The following is a 17,262-nucleotide window of genomic DNA, read 5'->3' on the forward strand; positions in this document are numbered from 1 at the left end:
CAAATTCTGGGGGGGGGGGGCTAAATTTTTTCTGGGGGTCTAAGCCCCCTCCCCAGAGGCCTTCCTACGCTTATGAGGACAACACGACTTCATTGAAAAATTTATCGACTTTTGGACAAGGAAAAAAACTTTATATTAGAGAAATGCGTCTTCTATGCTAAGAAAATTTTCCATTCGTATTTTAAAGACATGAAATCTTTGATCTCACGACAATATTTTTTTCAGTGTGTGTACGTCATACAGTTTGATCTTTGCCACCATCATCACTGAGAGGTCATTGAGTTTTACTTATTCATGTCAAATGCCCATTGCTGAATGTCCCACAAAATACCCATGAAGATAACCCTAAAATGTGTGCAGAAACATTTCGTTTGGATTCAATTACTAAATTGCTTGATCCAATCAATTTTCTAACAGAAATTGTCTCGATCATGAAATTGCTAGTATGAATAACCAATTTCAATGCAATTGGAATTTTTTTTGGACTAATTAATTCAACCATTTTAGTTTTTAATTAAAAGTGTCATAAATCCATTTACATTTAATTGAATCAATTAATTTGTTAATTGCCTACGTCGCAAAATTGTCTATCATTTGTCTAATTGGAATACATTTCCAAAGTCATTAAATGTTTTTTTTTTTCAGTGTATCAATTAAATTTGGAATTGAATTCGTTTTCGGCTTTAACTAAATGTTTGCTGCAGAATTCTGTGTAAGCTATCAGCAGGTGTATTGCTAAATTTTCCGCAAAAAAGGTAGTGAACTCCCTTACTCCTGTTAAAGCCGATAAGCGCGTTTATGAATATTTTTCATTTCTCATTTCCGTTGTGCATTTCATGTCCGCGCTAGTGACAACTACTACTGGAGTTTACCTCATTTATGTCACTAACGGAAATAACTTTTTCACGTTCGATGTTGGCTTAGTTCATAGTGTTTTAGTATCATAGTTTTAGGTAGGAAATACATTTTCATCATGAGAGGAAATTATCTGAAGCTTAATTAATTACAAAAAACAATAATAACTTTTTCAAATAAATCAAGAGTGTTAGTGCGTGTTTAGTCCCATGTTAAGGGAAAATATACATTTTCCGGGTAGTGCATAAACGTATGCATCGTACAAATTGTACCCCATTTTAAGAGGAAAGAAAGTATAAGGTCCTTAACGACAAAAAACCTCAGCTTGACCATGTATTTGTGGTTCGCAGACCACTATTTTTAACAGATCACTATTATTAACCGATTTTGATGAAAGTTGGTACAGTGTTGATAGAAGAATGTGGGAATATAGGTACAAATAAAAAATAGTAGTCCCTTCATTGTTTAGACTGCTTGATGCTGTTATTAAAAACAAAGAAATGCCCAAAACGTACTAAATGTAACAAAAAACTAATTTAAAACTACCTCTGCCAATAATTTTCTTCCTCAAAACATGTGTTTTTTTTACTTTTTATAATTTAAATACTTAAAGAACAATTTTTTTTAAATAACAAATGATCTAGATGCTTAATGTAGGTACAATTCAAATTAAAATATTTTTAATTTAAAATAGATTTATATCACATCTAACATGTGGTTTTTAAACAAAATTGTTTGGTGTGTCAATACGTATGTGTGTCACTGTATTTAATAATACAACTATCTTATATCTTTTCGTTTCAGGTTATTTCCCTCTCGGTTCGGAGCATTGCCTAACTTGGATTTGTTTGGATGTCCTGTTTTGTACGGCGAGTATTATGCACTTATGTACAATATCGGTGGATCGATATTTGTCCTTGCGTTATCCGATGCGTTTTGGTCGCAATAAAACACGCCGTCGCGTCACTCTCAAGATAGTATTTGTGTGGTTGCTTTCCATTGCGATGAGTCTGCCATTGAGTTTGATGTATTCCAAGGTAAGTTTGCCAGTAAAGAAGTGGAAATTATTTTAAGTACGATTGAAAACGTACGTTTTCCCAACTGAGAAATAATATTGGCCTAATATGAATGATTACGTCACATAAATTATAGAACAGTGAAAGAAATTTTACTTAGAAGAAAGTTCATAATCTTGGCTCTAAAAATATTTCATCCAACTTAGAGCCATTAGTGTAGGGGCTATAGCCCCCCTACGCTAAACTGCTAAATTCGTTCTAGAAAATTTTAATATTTTAATAATTTTTGAAAATATTCGAAGTCAAATATTTCAGACAATCGTTATAATGAATTAAAAATCATAAAACCTTCTAAAAAATGTATTATGGAAAATATCACAACATTTTTTAATTCACCTTATAATAAAGAAACGAACTTACAAGTTAGAAGACAATGTTAGGAAATAAAATTATATATTGCCCTCGGCAACTGCTACCACAAAGCAAAGTCGTAAATAGGTTTTAAAATTCTGGGAGGGGCTAATATTTTTCTGGGTGGGTCTAAGCCCCCGCCCCAGAGGCCTTCCTACGCTTAGAGCACGAATATTGTCGTGATTTTTTTCTTAACATGAAGACAGTTTGTCATTTTCAATAAATAATTTTTTTTCAAGAACAAAATTTATCCCTAGCAAAGTACAAATATCTTATCTGAAAATCAAAGTTACATAATCTTTGTTATTATGCCAATATTTTTTCAGTGAACATTTTTATAATTTTTTCTCTTGAAACACCAAAAATTATTTTTCGTTTTGTTACTCAAAATTCAGAAGTGTATGAATAGCAAAAAATCACCTCATCGATGTCATCATCTACATCCATACAAGCCTGTATGTATTACCTAACTAATGCGTGTCCCTTCTTTGTTCTTTAGAATCATGCCTCGGTGCTGGTTAATGGCACATGTCAGATACCGGATCCCGTATACAAATTAGTCGGATCGATAGTCTGTTTTTACATACCGTTGGGCGTCATGCTGTTGACTTATTGCCTCACTGTCAGGCTATTGGCTCAACAACGACAGAATCTCGGTGGTCACAATCATGCTGCAGCGCCAGGCTGGGCCAGTGGATGGTTGGGTCAAACGCCAGCTCTAGGTAAGTCTACACGCATTGTCTTGTCTCTCCTCTATTCTCTTGTCAAGTATGGGATGTGGCAAGGGATGTAAACATTTGCATTAGTCCTATCCCTTGTCAAAAGATGATATTGCCGGTGTACACATGCATGTACATCTAGAGTTTATATGGAGCCCTGGATGGGCGTCTTTATCTGTTTGTGTTTGATAGCCCACAGCGTGTTGTGGGTGCTAAAATAAACTGTGACTTGACACTTCCGTCGGATATTCCAACAGGTATAACAATCTTTTAATATTTGTTTTATTTGTACGGATGAATTGATGAAGTGATGGCTTTTGTTAGGTCCGGAGTGACCAAAGGTTATTTCACACCCATCTCTGGGTGTCACGAAGGGTTTGCAAGAAATAACATGACATAGATGTGGTACACAGCCATGTGAGTTATGATTTGTTTTTTATCACTGCTCCTTTGGACATTCTGGTTCTAGCAAAAACCAATGACTTTGCGATTTTTTCAGCAAGGAAGCAAGATATGGAAATAAATAGGAAACTGTGGGAGGACAAAAGGAAATAAGCCATGAATTTAAATACTTTCCAAGGGAAAAATATTATATTTCCATATTCATACACAATATTCCCTACCATATGTTAAATTTTCCATTTTATTGGAGACAATTAGATTTAGGTCTTTAGTCCAGAATAAAAAGTAACTATCCAGCTGGGTCGAAGTTTATGCACAACACGCCAGAATATGATGATGAGTTGATGTAATTCTTGAGATTTGACTTTTTTGGTCCATCTTGAATATGGACACAAAAAGTTGGTTTATATTCTCGAACAATTTCAAAACTTGATTTCTTGAGCATCCTAGTTACGAAACTTGGTACGTGAACTTTGTGGACCATGTATGTCCATAGTTCAATATCATCGACCCCTATAGTACATTAGAATATTTGCAGGTTTTGCAGGTCTACTGTGTTAAGTTCATTTTCAATATTCGGAATTTGATTTTCAATATTGATTTGTGCCCAGGAATCTTCAAACCAATACTGTCATTATCATGCATATTTTATGGTGGCAGATTTGACCTTTTGTTCTTGCCGGAGGCCACTATTATTATCATGGTCGATCTTTAATATTCATCCGGGAACTTTGTCCATTTTTATTTATGCAGAACGTCGGTGCACTTGGCGTCGCTTATTGAAGACTGGTCATAATTCCAATGCAACATCAACCACCCTACATGCACACTCTGCCAATTCCACAGATACAGAATTATCGACTTTGGACAATCATGAGCTATGGCTACCAGAATCTAGGTAAGTTTTACAAACCAGGCCAACAAAGCTACACGTAACTACAATGAGAAACTCTCTTTATACCAAGTGTACCAGAACCCACACCAACCACAATGACAGCCCTGCATCAGTTCGGTGCCGAAATGTTAAAACTCTCTAGAGGCTTGGAGTCGGTGGTGTCTTCATCATCGACAGCTTCGCCCACCAAATCCGAACAGTCATCAGGCTTTCTGCATAGCCCATTGCATAAACAGCATTCGCTGCAATCCTCCGGAAATCATCATCATCTCCACCACCACCAACTGCAAAACTTTCCAATGCACCACCAGCTTCCGATGCAAGCGAGTTTGAATTTCCAACAACCATATGGTGGCCATCATCTAAAGTCAATGCTCCTTCAGCAGGCCCATACACAGCATTCCCATCACTCGTATGCGAGAACATACTCGCCATCATTAGCAAGTGTCCAACACTTTTTGCCCAACATGAATTTCACACAGGATTTGAGGGCACAACGGAAACGGTAAGTGCACAATATCACGGAAAACATATTAAAAAGGGACTTTTAAGCGAATTCGAAAGCAGAGTGGGAGGGAGGAACAAAACTAAACGAAATACCAAAGCCACAACCCAAACCAATACCCCTCAATTCCAAAGCCAAATGTGAAGACTAACAAAACGGGTTGTGGGATGTTGCTGTTCGTCCAAAAGTAAATCCCACCACAAGGCAATTTCGTTAGATACTTTTTTCGCTTCTATTTCCAGAAATAACATGCATACGGCACTCAACCTTCTATCCCACGTAGAAGAGTAGGTGGTCGATAAAGGACCCTAGCTAGAGGAGCCTGTTATGTAATGCGTTAAATTATTTAAATGATTTCCCCCTGAATCACCTCGACCGCCGAGCCGGAGGCAGGTTAAAATTTAATTTTGTCTCTGTTTGGCTACGTCGGTTGTTTTGTCAAACAGAATTGCTGCTCTGTTGGCTAAAAAGGGCTGTCCACTGCTAAATTGAGAGTCTTCTACACAAATGAAATTCCATCCAACCAGTCTAGAGATTTGATGGCGATATTGACCTAACCCTCCTTTGGATGGAGTAGGCTGGCTAAATGAGTTTCGGCTTCCAGAATGTTTATTCAATTGTTCTTCATGAACTCATTTGAGGCGTCATCCACTGCGCTTTAATGATTTTTCGCTCCATAACGATTTTTGTTATGTCATGACTTAATGGGTAAATATGCCTACGCCACCACCCATGCCCGTAAATGACAATGGCAAGTGAGTATAAAGGAGTCCATTTCTGTTACCACTTAAGTTATTATTGCTCTCAATACTTCAATGACTCTGGCCATTCATATCTTCGAATTTGTGTGCGAGTTCATAAAATATGGACAAATAATTACAATGGAAGAAATTCAGAGGTCATGTAGACTGTGAATGTTCCTTGTAAGGGTCAGAGTTATTAACGACGTATCCATGAAGACAGCCGTGTCCAATGCCCTAACTGGGAGTCGTTAACTTAACGGAAATGTGACTTGAAGACATGTTCATATTTTCTACCCGAATAGCGCTAACATGCAAGCGATATCATTTGGCGAAGCCAAAGGAAAATATTAAGGTATTGGATTATTTTTTACTTATCACGCCATTAATTTGTAGTGGTTTGCGATGTAAATAGGACGTGTATTTATAACCACCGAAATTGGGGTACAACATAAAAGGAAGGATAAGCCTACTCCAAAGGTATATGCTTTATGAGTTTCAAAACTTGTTTTGTTCTTTATATCTGAGAGTTTTAGGTGAAATTTCGCCTACAAGAAAAAACACATTTAAAAACAAGTAAGGAAAGTCTAAAGTCGGGCGGGGCCGACTATATTATACCCTGCACCACTTTGCAGATCTAAATTTTCGATATCATATCACATCCGTCAAATGTGTTGGGGGCTATATACAAAGGTTTGTCCCAAATATATACATTTAAATATCACTCGATCTGGACAGAATTTGATAGACTTCTACAAAATCTATAGACTCAAAATTTAAGTCGGCTAATGCACTAAGGGTGGAACACAATGTTAGTAAAAAATATGGGAAACATTTAAATCTGAAGCAATTTTAAGAAAACTTCGCAAAAGTTTATTTATGATTTATCGCTCGATATATATGTATTATACATTTAGGAAAATTAGAGTAATTTTTACAACTTTTCGACTAAGCAGTGGCGATTTTACAAGGAAAATGTTGGTCGAAATCAGAAAAACATATATATGGGAGCTATATCTAAATCTGAACCGATTTCAACCAAATTTGGCACGTATAGCTACAATGCTAATTCTACTCCCTGTGCAAAATTTCAACTAAATCGGAGTAAAAGATTGGCCACTGTGGTCATATGAGTGTAAATTGGGCGAACGATATATATGGGAGCTTTATCTAAAACTGAACCGATTTCAATAAAATTTGGCACACTTGACTACACTACTAATAGTACTCCTAGTGCGAAATTTCAACCAAATTGGAGTAAAACTCTGGCTTCTGGGGCAATATAAGTCCATATAGGGCCAAAGATATATATGGGAGCTATATCTAAATCTGAACCGATTTCAATAAAATTTGGCTTGACTTGACTATAGTACTAATTGTTCTTCTTGTGCAAAATTTTAAGCAAATTGGGGTAAAACTCCATATCGGGCGAAATATATATATGGGAGCTATATCTAAATCTGAACCGATTTCTTCCGAAATCAATAGGGTTCTATTCTGAGCCAAAACACATACTTGTGCCAAATTTGAAGTCGATTGGACTAAAACTGCGACCTAGACTTTGATTACAAAAATGTGTTCACGGACAGACGGACATGGCTATATCGACTCAGGAGCCCACCCTGAGAATTTTTGCCAAAGACACGATGTGTCTATCTCATCTCCTTCTGGGTGTTGCAAACATATGCACTAACTTATAATACCCTTTTCGACAGTGTGGCGCATGGTATAAAAATGAACCTCAATATGGAATTAAATTTCTGTTTGATTGTTTGTACCCCATTCATCATAGATGTTAAGGTGTCGTGTTTATGGGAAACACAAAAACTGGACATTTTGATAAATTACCCAGCAAAACTTTTGTGGCCAAATAAATTAACTAATTAACTTTTGTAGATCTGCAAATGAAAAGTAAGAAAAAGGCAAAAACTAACGGGGACCAGTACTTGATATCCTAAATAAAGGGTATAGTCACAGTAGGTAAATATTTGACGAAAATGAGTGTCAAACATTTTTCCAGTATAATTTTCGAAATACCTGAATACCGTTTTTTGAAAATACTCCTAACGTTATGTTACATATCCAATATGGGCGAAAAAGCCGGTTTACTTGCACCCAGAAAAAATGGGCTCTAATGCCAACTGAACTTTATTTTAGTTCATGAAGGTTAGTTGATTTTAGTTAAATTTTGCACAATATGTGCAAATGTTCCTTATTTGAATAATTTTTCGCTAACTTCAATGACGTGAACTAAAAATAAGAAAAAAAAGTTGTATACAAATTTTTCCAATTTAAATTTCAATTGAGTTTTAAAAAATATTCAATTAAAAATTTAATTGATTCAACAAATTTTTTAATTGAAACAAAAATCAATCACAAAAAATAATAGTATCAATTAACTTTTTAATTGGATCAATTAATTTTTTAATCGGCTTTCAATTCTTCTCATTTATTACTCCGAATGTTTAGATACCTATTAACCGGCGTAGTATCAGGTCGTCAAAAACTGGATCGTCAGATTAAACTAGTTTTGTCTTGGAAATATGACCTCTGTCATGTTTGTGTTTGTCCAAAATTAACAATTCATGGCTTAGTTTCTTAATCCATTGAATTGTGTGTTGAATTAGAATTTTTATTTTTTGTTTTGCCGTTGAGCATCACATCTTTTGAGTGGCATCGTATCGTGACATTCAATTCCACCGAGAGCACAGATTTGTTTACAACAACACTGGCGCAAACATTCATCCTTCATCATGTAACAGTGGCATCCGTTTCCATAGAGTGGGGGAATTTGTGCCATTCAATTTGTTTCAACTCTCAAATTCATAGCAAACACAGTTGTATACATTGTGGCCAGGACCATGGAGAAGGACACCAAACGCCTTTGGCCAACTGGCTTACAGTACCAACGATGTCAATGTTTGCATGAACAGTAAGATAAACTTTGTGAAAAATGTCTTGCAATTTCTTTAGCATAGATTTAAAGAAAATGTAAGCAACACCATTTCGAATATCATTATTGATTTTTTTTTGATATGAAAATATTTCATAAGTATTTAGGGATAACTATTTTGAACGGTATGAACCCGTAAAACAAAACAGCTTTCACCACTCAATTTTATATATATATATATATTTTTTTTTGGTCAAATAGCTGTAATTTTGCGCGATTACTCTGTATCTGGGCATTTGTAAGTACCGTTCATTTAAGATTTTTGAGTTAATCATTGATCAAAATGGAAAATACTAGAATCTATGCTAAAATCTAATGTATTTCCGTAATATGCCGTTGCCAGATCCAATAAATAAAACATCCCTGAGCGAAACGTTTGTTTTATTCGGCTTTTAAAATGACCTTGAAAGTCCATTAAAAACTTACGAAAAACGTAAACTTTTACACACAAACTTTGCACAACAGTGCTGCCGCTACTACTTCAATCGAAGTATTTTGCTTCATTTTCACAAAATTTACTTCGTCACTCTTTCTTCCAAAAATCTGCTTCACTTTTTGTTCTGCTTCAAATTTTTAAATTTTTACCCATATTACCTAATTGTTTTTCCTATTCCTTTAATTACGATGAACATAGCGGTTTTAATCACTGAATTATTAACCGATGTGGACCAATTTTTGCATTGCATTTGGTACATGGTGTTAGTATATGGTCTCTAACAACTAGTTAGAGACCATATACTAACACCATGTACCAAATTTCAGCCGGATCGGATGAAATTTGGTTCTCTTAGAGGCTCCGCAAACCAAATCGGGGGATCAGTTTATATGGGGTCTATATATAATTATGGACCGATGTAGACCAATTTTTGCATGGTTGTTAGAGATCACATGCTGAAACCATGAACCACATTTCAGCTGGATCGGATGAAATTTGCTTCTCTTAGAGTCCCCGCAAGCCAAATTTGGGGGTCCGTTTATATGGGGGCTATAAGTAAAAGTGGACCGATATGGCCCATTTGCAATACCATCCGACCTACATCAATAACAACTACTTGTGCCAAGTTTCAAGTCGATAGCTTCTTTCGATCGGAAGTTAGCGTGATTTCAACAGACGGACCGACATGCTCAGATCGACTCAGAATTTAACCACGACCCAGAATGTATATACTTTATGGGGTCTTAGAGCAATATTTCGATGTGTTACAAACGGAATGACAAAGTTAATATACCCCCATCCTATGGTGGAGGGTATAATAAAATAAATCCTATTGTTTTGTTTTCAAAAATGTATGCTACTTCAATTTTATTCAATCTACTCCACTTTTTCCCAAAATCTACTTCACTCAATTTTTCACTAGCGGCAGCACTGGTGCACAATAAAGTCACACTATGGTAACATTGACCGCGATATCGAACCTTAGCTGGTCTACTTGACCTATAGTACGTTATAGGCTCGATATTAACCAATTCAAACTCGTATCTTTAGAAGAAATTGTCATTTGTGAGTTGCTTTCATAAGGGATTCTTCGTGTATGTGTTGGCCTCATCAAATTCATTATCGCATCTACTTTTTTCAACTCTTTCCTTTTTTACTATTATTATTAAGTTTTTAAAAATCGAATATTCAAATTAAATTATATCTGTATACAAACCTATTAACTTTCAAAACAAGTCAAGCCAAGAAAGGGTCTCTCGTAATCGAAGGCATGTTATAACACAATCCTGTTCGAATGTGCTAGCATCTTTAACAATAACAAGTCCCTTTAGTAATATAACCTTAATATACAATCCCACACACACATACATTCATTCCAATATGAAGTACATAACTGCATATGTATGCAAATGCTTAAGGATATGTTTGTGCGATCCTATAAGCTTGTAGCCCGGATACCGGAACGCAGGCAAATTTGCATTGCTGCTGCAAATAGAATAAATTCATAATGGGATTTTTTACTAGCATTGTTTGTTATTTATGTACCATGACAATGAGGGGATATCCGAATAATGTACGGGGGACAGACAAGAGTAAGCAAAGAAGAATATTTCACAGAATCGAATACATCTGGTTGAGAATAACTACAATTCCGTAGTAGTGTCCTAAAGTGTTCTCATTACGAAAAGAGAAAGTGAACAGAAAGAGAAGGTTTTTGCTGGTATACTATTTAATCCGTTTAGGCAAAGGAGTAATGCAAACACTCAACTCTCGTAAGTCCATTATGGATGTGAACCATTGTCTATTCACTGTTGTCGTAGCATGCAAAATAGAAATTGGTATCTCCTTGAAATGGTGTTTACCCACTCCAGCATAGACGAGTTGTTTCACATGATACCGAGTATTACTTCCTAATTGCCGGATGGCTATTTATTCCACTTCAAAAGATTTCCAAGAACTTGCCCTGCTTCATTTGATGCCTTTGAGGTAGTATTTGTTGGCTGTTAGATGGTTGTTGTGGCTTTGGTTGCTTTTTTATTCGGTTCAACTAGCAACAGGGAACAACAATGTTGCCTGGTCATTTTGGAGTCCAATAGCCATACCACTTATACTGTCGTTGCTCTAATCCATTTTAGATCTTTGTCGGATGTACAGGAAAACCGAGGCCTATTGTATGCTTATACCAAAAAGCGAAGAGCAACGATGGCTGCTTGTATTCAGCCACCAAATACGCCAACGACTCCTTCAGACTGGCGAAGAGGGCGGTTCTACAGTTTACCGCAGGATACACTGCTAGGGAGGCAATCATCACTATCGTCGATGTCGCTTCACAGGAACTGTTCAGAGGATAAAATTTCAGCCCGGACTAATGCATCGCCGTCCAAGAAATGCCATTCAGACACCGAAATGGAAGAAAATCGAGAGAAGCATAAAAATTGCTCGGCCAATGAAAATGATTCCGAATATTTGCAATTACCGCCTGTTTGCACATGTCCATACTTCGGAAATCGTCCCCTGGCAAATTGCATTAAACCAACAGAGGTGAAGATCATACCGACTACATTCAAACTCACAACTAGCACACCGTGTGATGTCGTCAGTACGCTAGATGAGAACAATCTAACTTTGACAGCTACAAATACAACTTCCAGCCTTAGTCCGCACACGGTGTCCATTTTGAATGGTAATAATTCCTGCAGCACTTTGACGGTTGAGTCCAGTAACGATGGCTGCTATTTGGCAGCACCTCAAACGCCCAAGAGGAAGTTGAGCATTTCAAAAACTGCCTCGATTGTCACATGGGATTCGGGCAGACATCGACGAAGAGGTTCAAGCTTTGGGGGAGCTCGTACCTCTTTACTGTTAACGCCCACCAAGACTGGCGGTCTAACCACCTCAACGTCGGCCACTCCCTTGAGACGGTCGGCAACCTTAAGGAGTCACAACAACATGAACTATACAGGAGGCGATATGGCCACCGCCACCGGCATGAAGATCAAGTCAAAATCGCCACACTCTTCACCCTGCCTACTACAGCGTAATCAGACAGTGCGATCCCATCATTCTCGTAACTCAAGTGTGATTTCGAGAAACTCATCGCGTCATGGCCGTATCATTAGGCTCGAACAGAAGGCCACAAAGGTACTGGGTGTGGTTTTCTTTACATTCGTCATACTCTGGTCACCATTTTTCGTATTGAATCTCCTGCCCACTGTGTGCGGTGACTGTGAGGAGAACATAGATCATTGGGTCTTCGACGTGGTAACATGGCTGGGTTATGCTAGCTCTATGGTTAATCCAATTTTTTACACCATATTCAATAAAGTATTTCGGCAGGCCTTTAAGAAGGTTCTACTATGTAGATATTCCAGTTCATCAAGTAGTTGGCGACCACACAGGTAGCACACCCCACCGCAGTCTTTAATAACCAAGAAAAACTTGGCGGTAGATGCTAGTCTTACATCAGTAAATGGCAAATCGCACCAGACGGATCTTCTGACGAAAGGTATTCGTTGGCATGCATTTACGAAAAGCTTTAACAGTCGCAGTAGATGAGGAAGAATAAGGTAAGCCAAGTAAAAAGATTAAATACAATTATTAAATAGTATTTTAAATCTTCCAATTAAAGACAAACAAATATATAGGGACAGAGTTCCACTCTCGTGAGTGAAGTAACTTGTTGACATGCTGAAGCGATTTGTTTAGTGATTTCCTGCCTAAATGGTGAAGGCAACATTTTGGTCTTACTGTAATCTGGCTTTTCGATCAGAATCAAAACCAAAGTGAAGGGAGCCACCGTGGTACAATGGTTAGCATGCCCGCCTTGCATACACAAGGTCGTGGGTTCGATTCCTGCTTCGACCGAACACCAAAAAGTTTTTCAGCGGTGGATTATCCCACCTCAGTAATGCTGGTGACATTTCTGAGGGTTTCAAAACTTCTCTAAGTGGTTTCACTGCAATGTGGAACGCCGTTCGGACTCGGCTATAAAAAGGAGGTCCCTTATCATTGAGCTTAACATGGAATCGGGCAGCACTCAGTGATAAGAGCTTCTCTCAAATGTGGTATGGCCTGAATAGTCTAAGTGAGCCTGATACATCAGGCTGCCATCTAACCTAACATAACGTTAAGGCCAAAAATTTTTAATCGATTTTTTCTCAATAATTATCAAAAGGTTCTTAGTGTTGTATATACAAGTTTTTGTGGATAAAATCGTGGATGATTCATTCCATTTCTTTGCGATATTTCGTTCCTTTGGGATGCCCAAGTGTAAACCCAAAAGATATGGGCTACCTTTGCTCATTTACGTATGTATCACCTGTTATGGTTCCCATTCTTTCTAATGCTTAAGCCTACAAACAACTCTAATGGTTTGCATCATCAAATCCAAATGGGAATATAAAGACTTCCATTATTACCAAGCAAATTTAAATAACACAAGCAATGGCCATTGTCGAAAGTTTCTTAAAGTTTTGCTACTCCTAAATGCTAATACACTGCCTGGCCATGCCAGATTTCGTAGACTTATTGCCACACATCCTGAAACTTTTTAATGCTAATACCAGTTGTTGGTCATGGCATTGTTGCTGTTGTTCACATTTTGGGGTCAACGGCAAACAGTTCACTTCACGGTACATGATGCAGGACGAATCCAAGGATACATAGCATATCGGCCTTGATTGATATCTGACGCTCTCATTGAGTCATTGAGTTTTGCTATCCACTTCAATCGAAATGAGACAGGCGATTATCTGAAGGGATGGACTACGATTTGACATGTTCGAGTATACGCTAGAGTACCATTTAAGAATTGGCTGAGGGTGGCATAAAGTCGATAGCTGAAGTCCGCACAATGAAACTTTTCCTCCAATGGCAAGACCATCGAGGAAAATCCTATTCCCAAATCCTCTCAATACCATTTGCCTCTCGCCACCCAATTCCCCCCCTGCTGCACACAAACATCAAGAAAGTGTGTAATAGGAAAAGTGTGTTTTAAGTTTCTCGGCTAGGGAAGGGAAATTCGAAAGCGAGAATAATTTATGGCCCCATAAATCTTTGAACAATAAATCAATATTTTCATTAAAGACCACCAAAGGTATGTTCGTTGTGCATCAGTTAAGGCTTTGACCCATAATTCTCTGAGTTTGGATTTTATAATTATGGATTTTGTAATTATTATCCTTGTATTGATTACAGAATTACCATGCTTTGTATTTCAACGATTGTCATAGTGTCATGGCAAATATGTCCAAGTATGAGACGTTTGGAAAGAATGCTCAGCACAGACGTAAATGTGTAAAAAATTGGGTTACAATTAAAAGCTATACTGCAAATTTTTATTTATATATCTTATGATTTTTTTATTAATTATAAATATTTGGTAAACTCGATCTTTACATAGGTTATTCAGTATAAAGTCAAGATAAATGTCATGTCTAATAATTTGTTTACTTTTTTATTTCAGCAATCTGTTGCTGAATCATGTTTATCAAGAACCGATATCAGTCAATTGCAAATGGCAGGAAGATGGCTAATACGGCGGATACCGGTGACAGGCATATCCGGAAATGCGATAGTCAATGTCAATAACGATTCTTCGATTGCTATAGATAAAGTTAGCATTTGTGGAATTTTTGTAAATACTAAGCTAAGAGTTGTAGAGAGCATAGAATATGTGTACATGTAAATAGCAATATGGTATTATTGTTTTTAAGTTACTCTTTTATACATCCCAAAATATGATAGTCAGATTATTTTGTAGAGAATTAGACATTGAACCTGATACAGTTATAGGATCCATTACTTTGTTTGCATTGCTAGTGCACAACTTCCTTATATAATGAACGCTTAAGCAAACCTCTAATTTCAGTCATATCCAATCACAAATCAGTGCCGACCATAATCTCCCACATCTTTAGTACGTGGAACACCTTTAAACCCTGAAAAAAAAAAAAAACAAAGTCAATGTGATGCTCTATTCAGCATAGCTATCATAAAATCATAAACTATGGAAGCCAAAGGCTTTTGGGAATATTAACGTACATTCCATGTTTTCCATAACCGATAAGAAATTTGAATAATCATTTTCGAAAGGAAATCATCATTGCATTTGTATGGAAGATTCTCACTCTCACCATAAGTAAAAAATCTCCAAGGTTTTGTATAGGAAATTATATATGATTCAATGGTTATTAAGGACTTTGAAATTTCGATCAAAGATAACATTCGATTTCATTAGGGAACGGATGCGATGATTATATGCTAGACATTCATGTGTGGAATTCGTGGAAAGGGTAATTGGAAATCCGTTTCCCATTTGAATTTTTATACCTAATACCAAGTGTTATAGTCGAAACATTACATAAATAAATAAATACCTTAACACTAGTGGACAAAAGTATAGCATTTATACAAACTTAAACTCCGCTTTGGATTATAGGTAGTTGCGCAGAAAAAAAAATTGTTCGCGAAATTAAGTGATTTCATTATTTTTTTAATTGAAATAGCTTCAACCACAAAAATGATAATATCAATCACTGAATTAATTAGAAATAAAAAATAGACTTGAATTAACTGATTGGTTACAAACCACAACTAATTTGTTATTGTTATTGCATAATTATTTGACCTTGGGAGTAAATATTTTTCTTGTAATTTTATAACCGTTGATACATTCTTATGAAATTTCCGATTATATCTATTTCGATATTTATTTGGACTTGCCTCAAAATGTAATGAGACAATGATTAGTATGTTTATAGAAACTATAATTATTTGCGAACAAAATTTGTAATTTTGTAGACTTTTAAAATTTTTATTAATCCCAACTAAAATAGTTGCCCCACATGGGTTGTCCATTTAAACTTTGTCAATTTGACAGCTAAAATACAAAAAAAAAATCTATTTTTTTATAAAGTTTAGTTGGTTTCTGGTCCTTAAAGTCAAAATGTTATTGAATCCAAAATAGAAACATTTTCATCTTTACTATTCAGTTTCGATTTTAAAAATAACCGCTGTGCGTATACTTTTAACCGTTAATGTGAATATTTGTTCGTGATTCCTGTTGTTAGCAATTTGCCGTTGAACATTTAGGATTTAAAAAAATGTTCGTTTTTGTTCTATTTTTTTGTTTTCTTTGAAGTTACCTGTTTATGAAATAGATTTACATACAAACACCCATACAAACGCATACGCGTGCACACATATGTACACTTGAGCGTCTGTAAGTTTGTGCGATAAGTTATTGTATTTATGTAAGTAGCAGCTTTTCTTTTTTTGTTACTGTATTTACTATCTGAAATGAAAAAAGCAACAATAACAACAAACCATCTCTTTTTGTACAATACGAGGATAAATGTTTGTATGTATTTATGTATAGCAATGAAATATAGAATCAACTTGAAATAGCAACCCACTTTGTCGTTTTCTCACTTCCTGATTCTGCCTCAGGACACAGGTAAGTAAGTCAGCTCACAAGGAAGTATAATAAATGAAAAACTAAACGTTTTCTTTCAAGACGGTGGTTATCATGAAGTTATTATCCGATTGTTGAAACAAATGGCCAGAAATGTTTTCAAATAAGACCTACAGATTAAAAAAAAAACAAAACAAAAGCCTAGAGATAAGACCCACATGACACATTGAATGGAAAGACAATGGGGAAATTTTAGAATAGTTAAAATGTAAATTAATTAAAATAATCTAGTTTTGATTTTGTATTAAATTTATTTAAATTAACTTAATGCAGTGCAGTTTATTTCATCTTATATTTCTTTAGTTAAGTCTTATTTTATTTCATAATTAAATTATATTGAGAACAATTAAATCAAATATATTTTTGAATTAACGACAATATATAGTCGAAATTGTTATAATATAATTTGCTTTAATAGCTTTTAGTTTAATAATTTAAATTGAAAATGCAATAAAATCTCCCCAAGAACGAAAATCTACGAGTCCTCATAAAATACTAATAAAATAATAACAATATTGATATGACAAAACTATTTGACCACATTTGTGTCAACCGGAAAAATACTTCCAAAGGGGATCTCTACAACATCAACGTGAATAGAACAGATTAGATGTAATAGAGAAATACACATCAGTCATGATAGTAATATCACAACAAAGACATCATTCATAAAAGTCTGCACTCAAAAAAAAGTTTACTTGGATCCAAAGATTTTGACCTTCCCTTAAGGATTTTGGTATTGATTCCGAGCCAAAGATGCGCCTTCTTTAAAATAAAGACATCTTTGACGGACCTCCCTGGCTTTAAATCTAGGATAAATAAAATTAAAATTAAATACAGATCTCATTCATCGAAT

The 17,262-nt window shown here is 35.8% G+C and overlaps 1 protein-coding gene across 1 annotated transcript in view; it reads left to right on the forward strand.

The window, feature by feature from the left end:
- The window catches only part of 5-HT2B (5-hydroxytryptamine receptor 2B), a 90,714-nt gene extending 74,372 nt beyond the window's left edge, over positions 1 to 16,342 (forward strand). The window contains exons 3-8 of the mRNA XM_075288696.1: positions 1,660 to 1,892; positions 2,782 to 3,004; positions 4,157 to 4,301; positions 4,369 to 4,803; positions 11,068 to 12,498; positions 14,397 to 16,342. Coding sequence (XP_075144811.1) covers positions 1,660 to 1,892; positions 2,782 to 3,004; positions 4,157 to 4,301; positions 4,369 to 4,803; positions 11,068 to 12,334 — 2,303 coding nt within the window. The 3' untranslated portion in view covers positions 12,335 to 12,498; positions 14,397 to 16,342. The remainder of the gene's footprint in view (positions 1 to 1,659; positions 1,893 to 2,781; positions 3,005 to 4,156; positions 4,302 to 4,368; positions 4,804 to 11,067; positions 12,499 to 14,396) is intronic.
- The last annotated feature ends 920 nt before the right edge of the window (positions 16,343 to 17,262 follow it).

Source organism: Haematobia irritans, chromosome 1 (genome assembly GCF_050003625.1).
Source record: "Haematobia irritans isolate KBUSLIRL chromosome 1, ASM5000362v1, whole genome shotgun sequence".
Lineage (NCBI taxonomy): Eukaryota > Metazoa > Arthropoda > Insecta > Diptera > Muscidae > Haematobia > Haematobia irritans.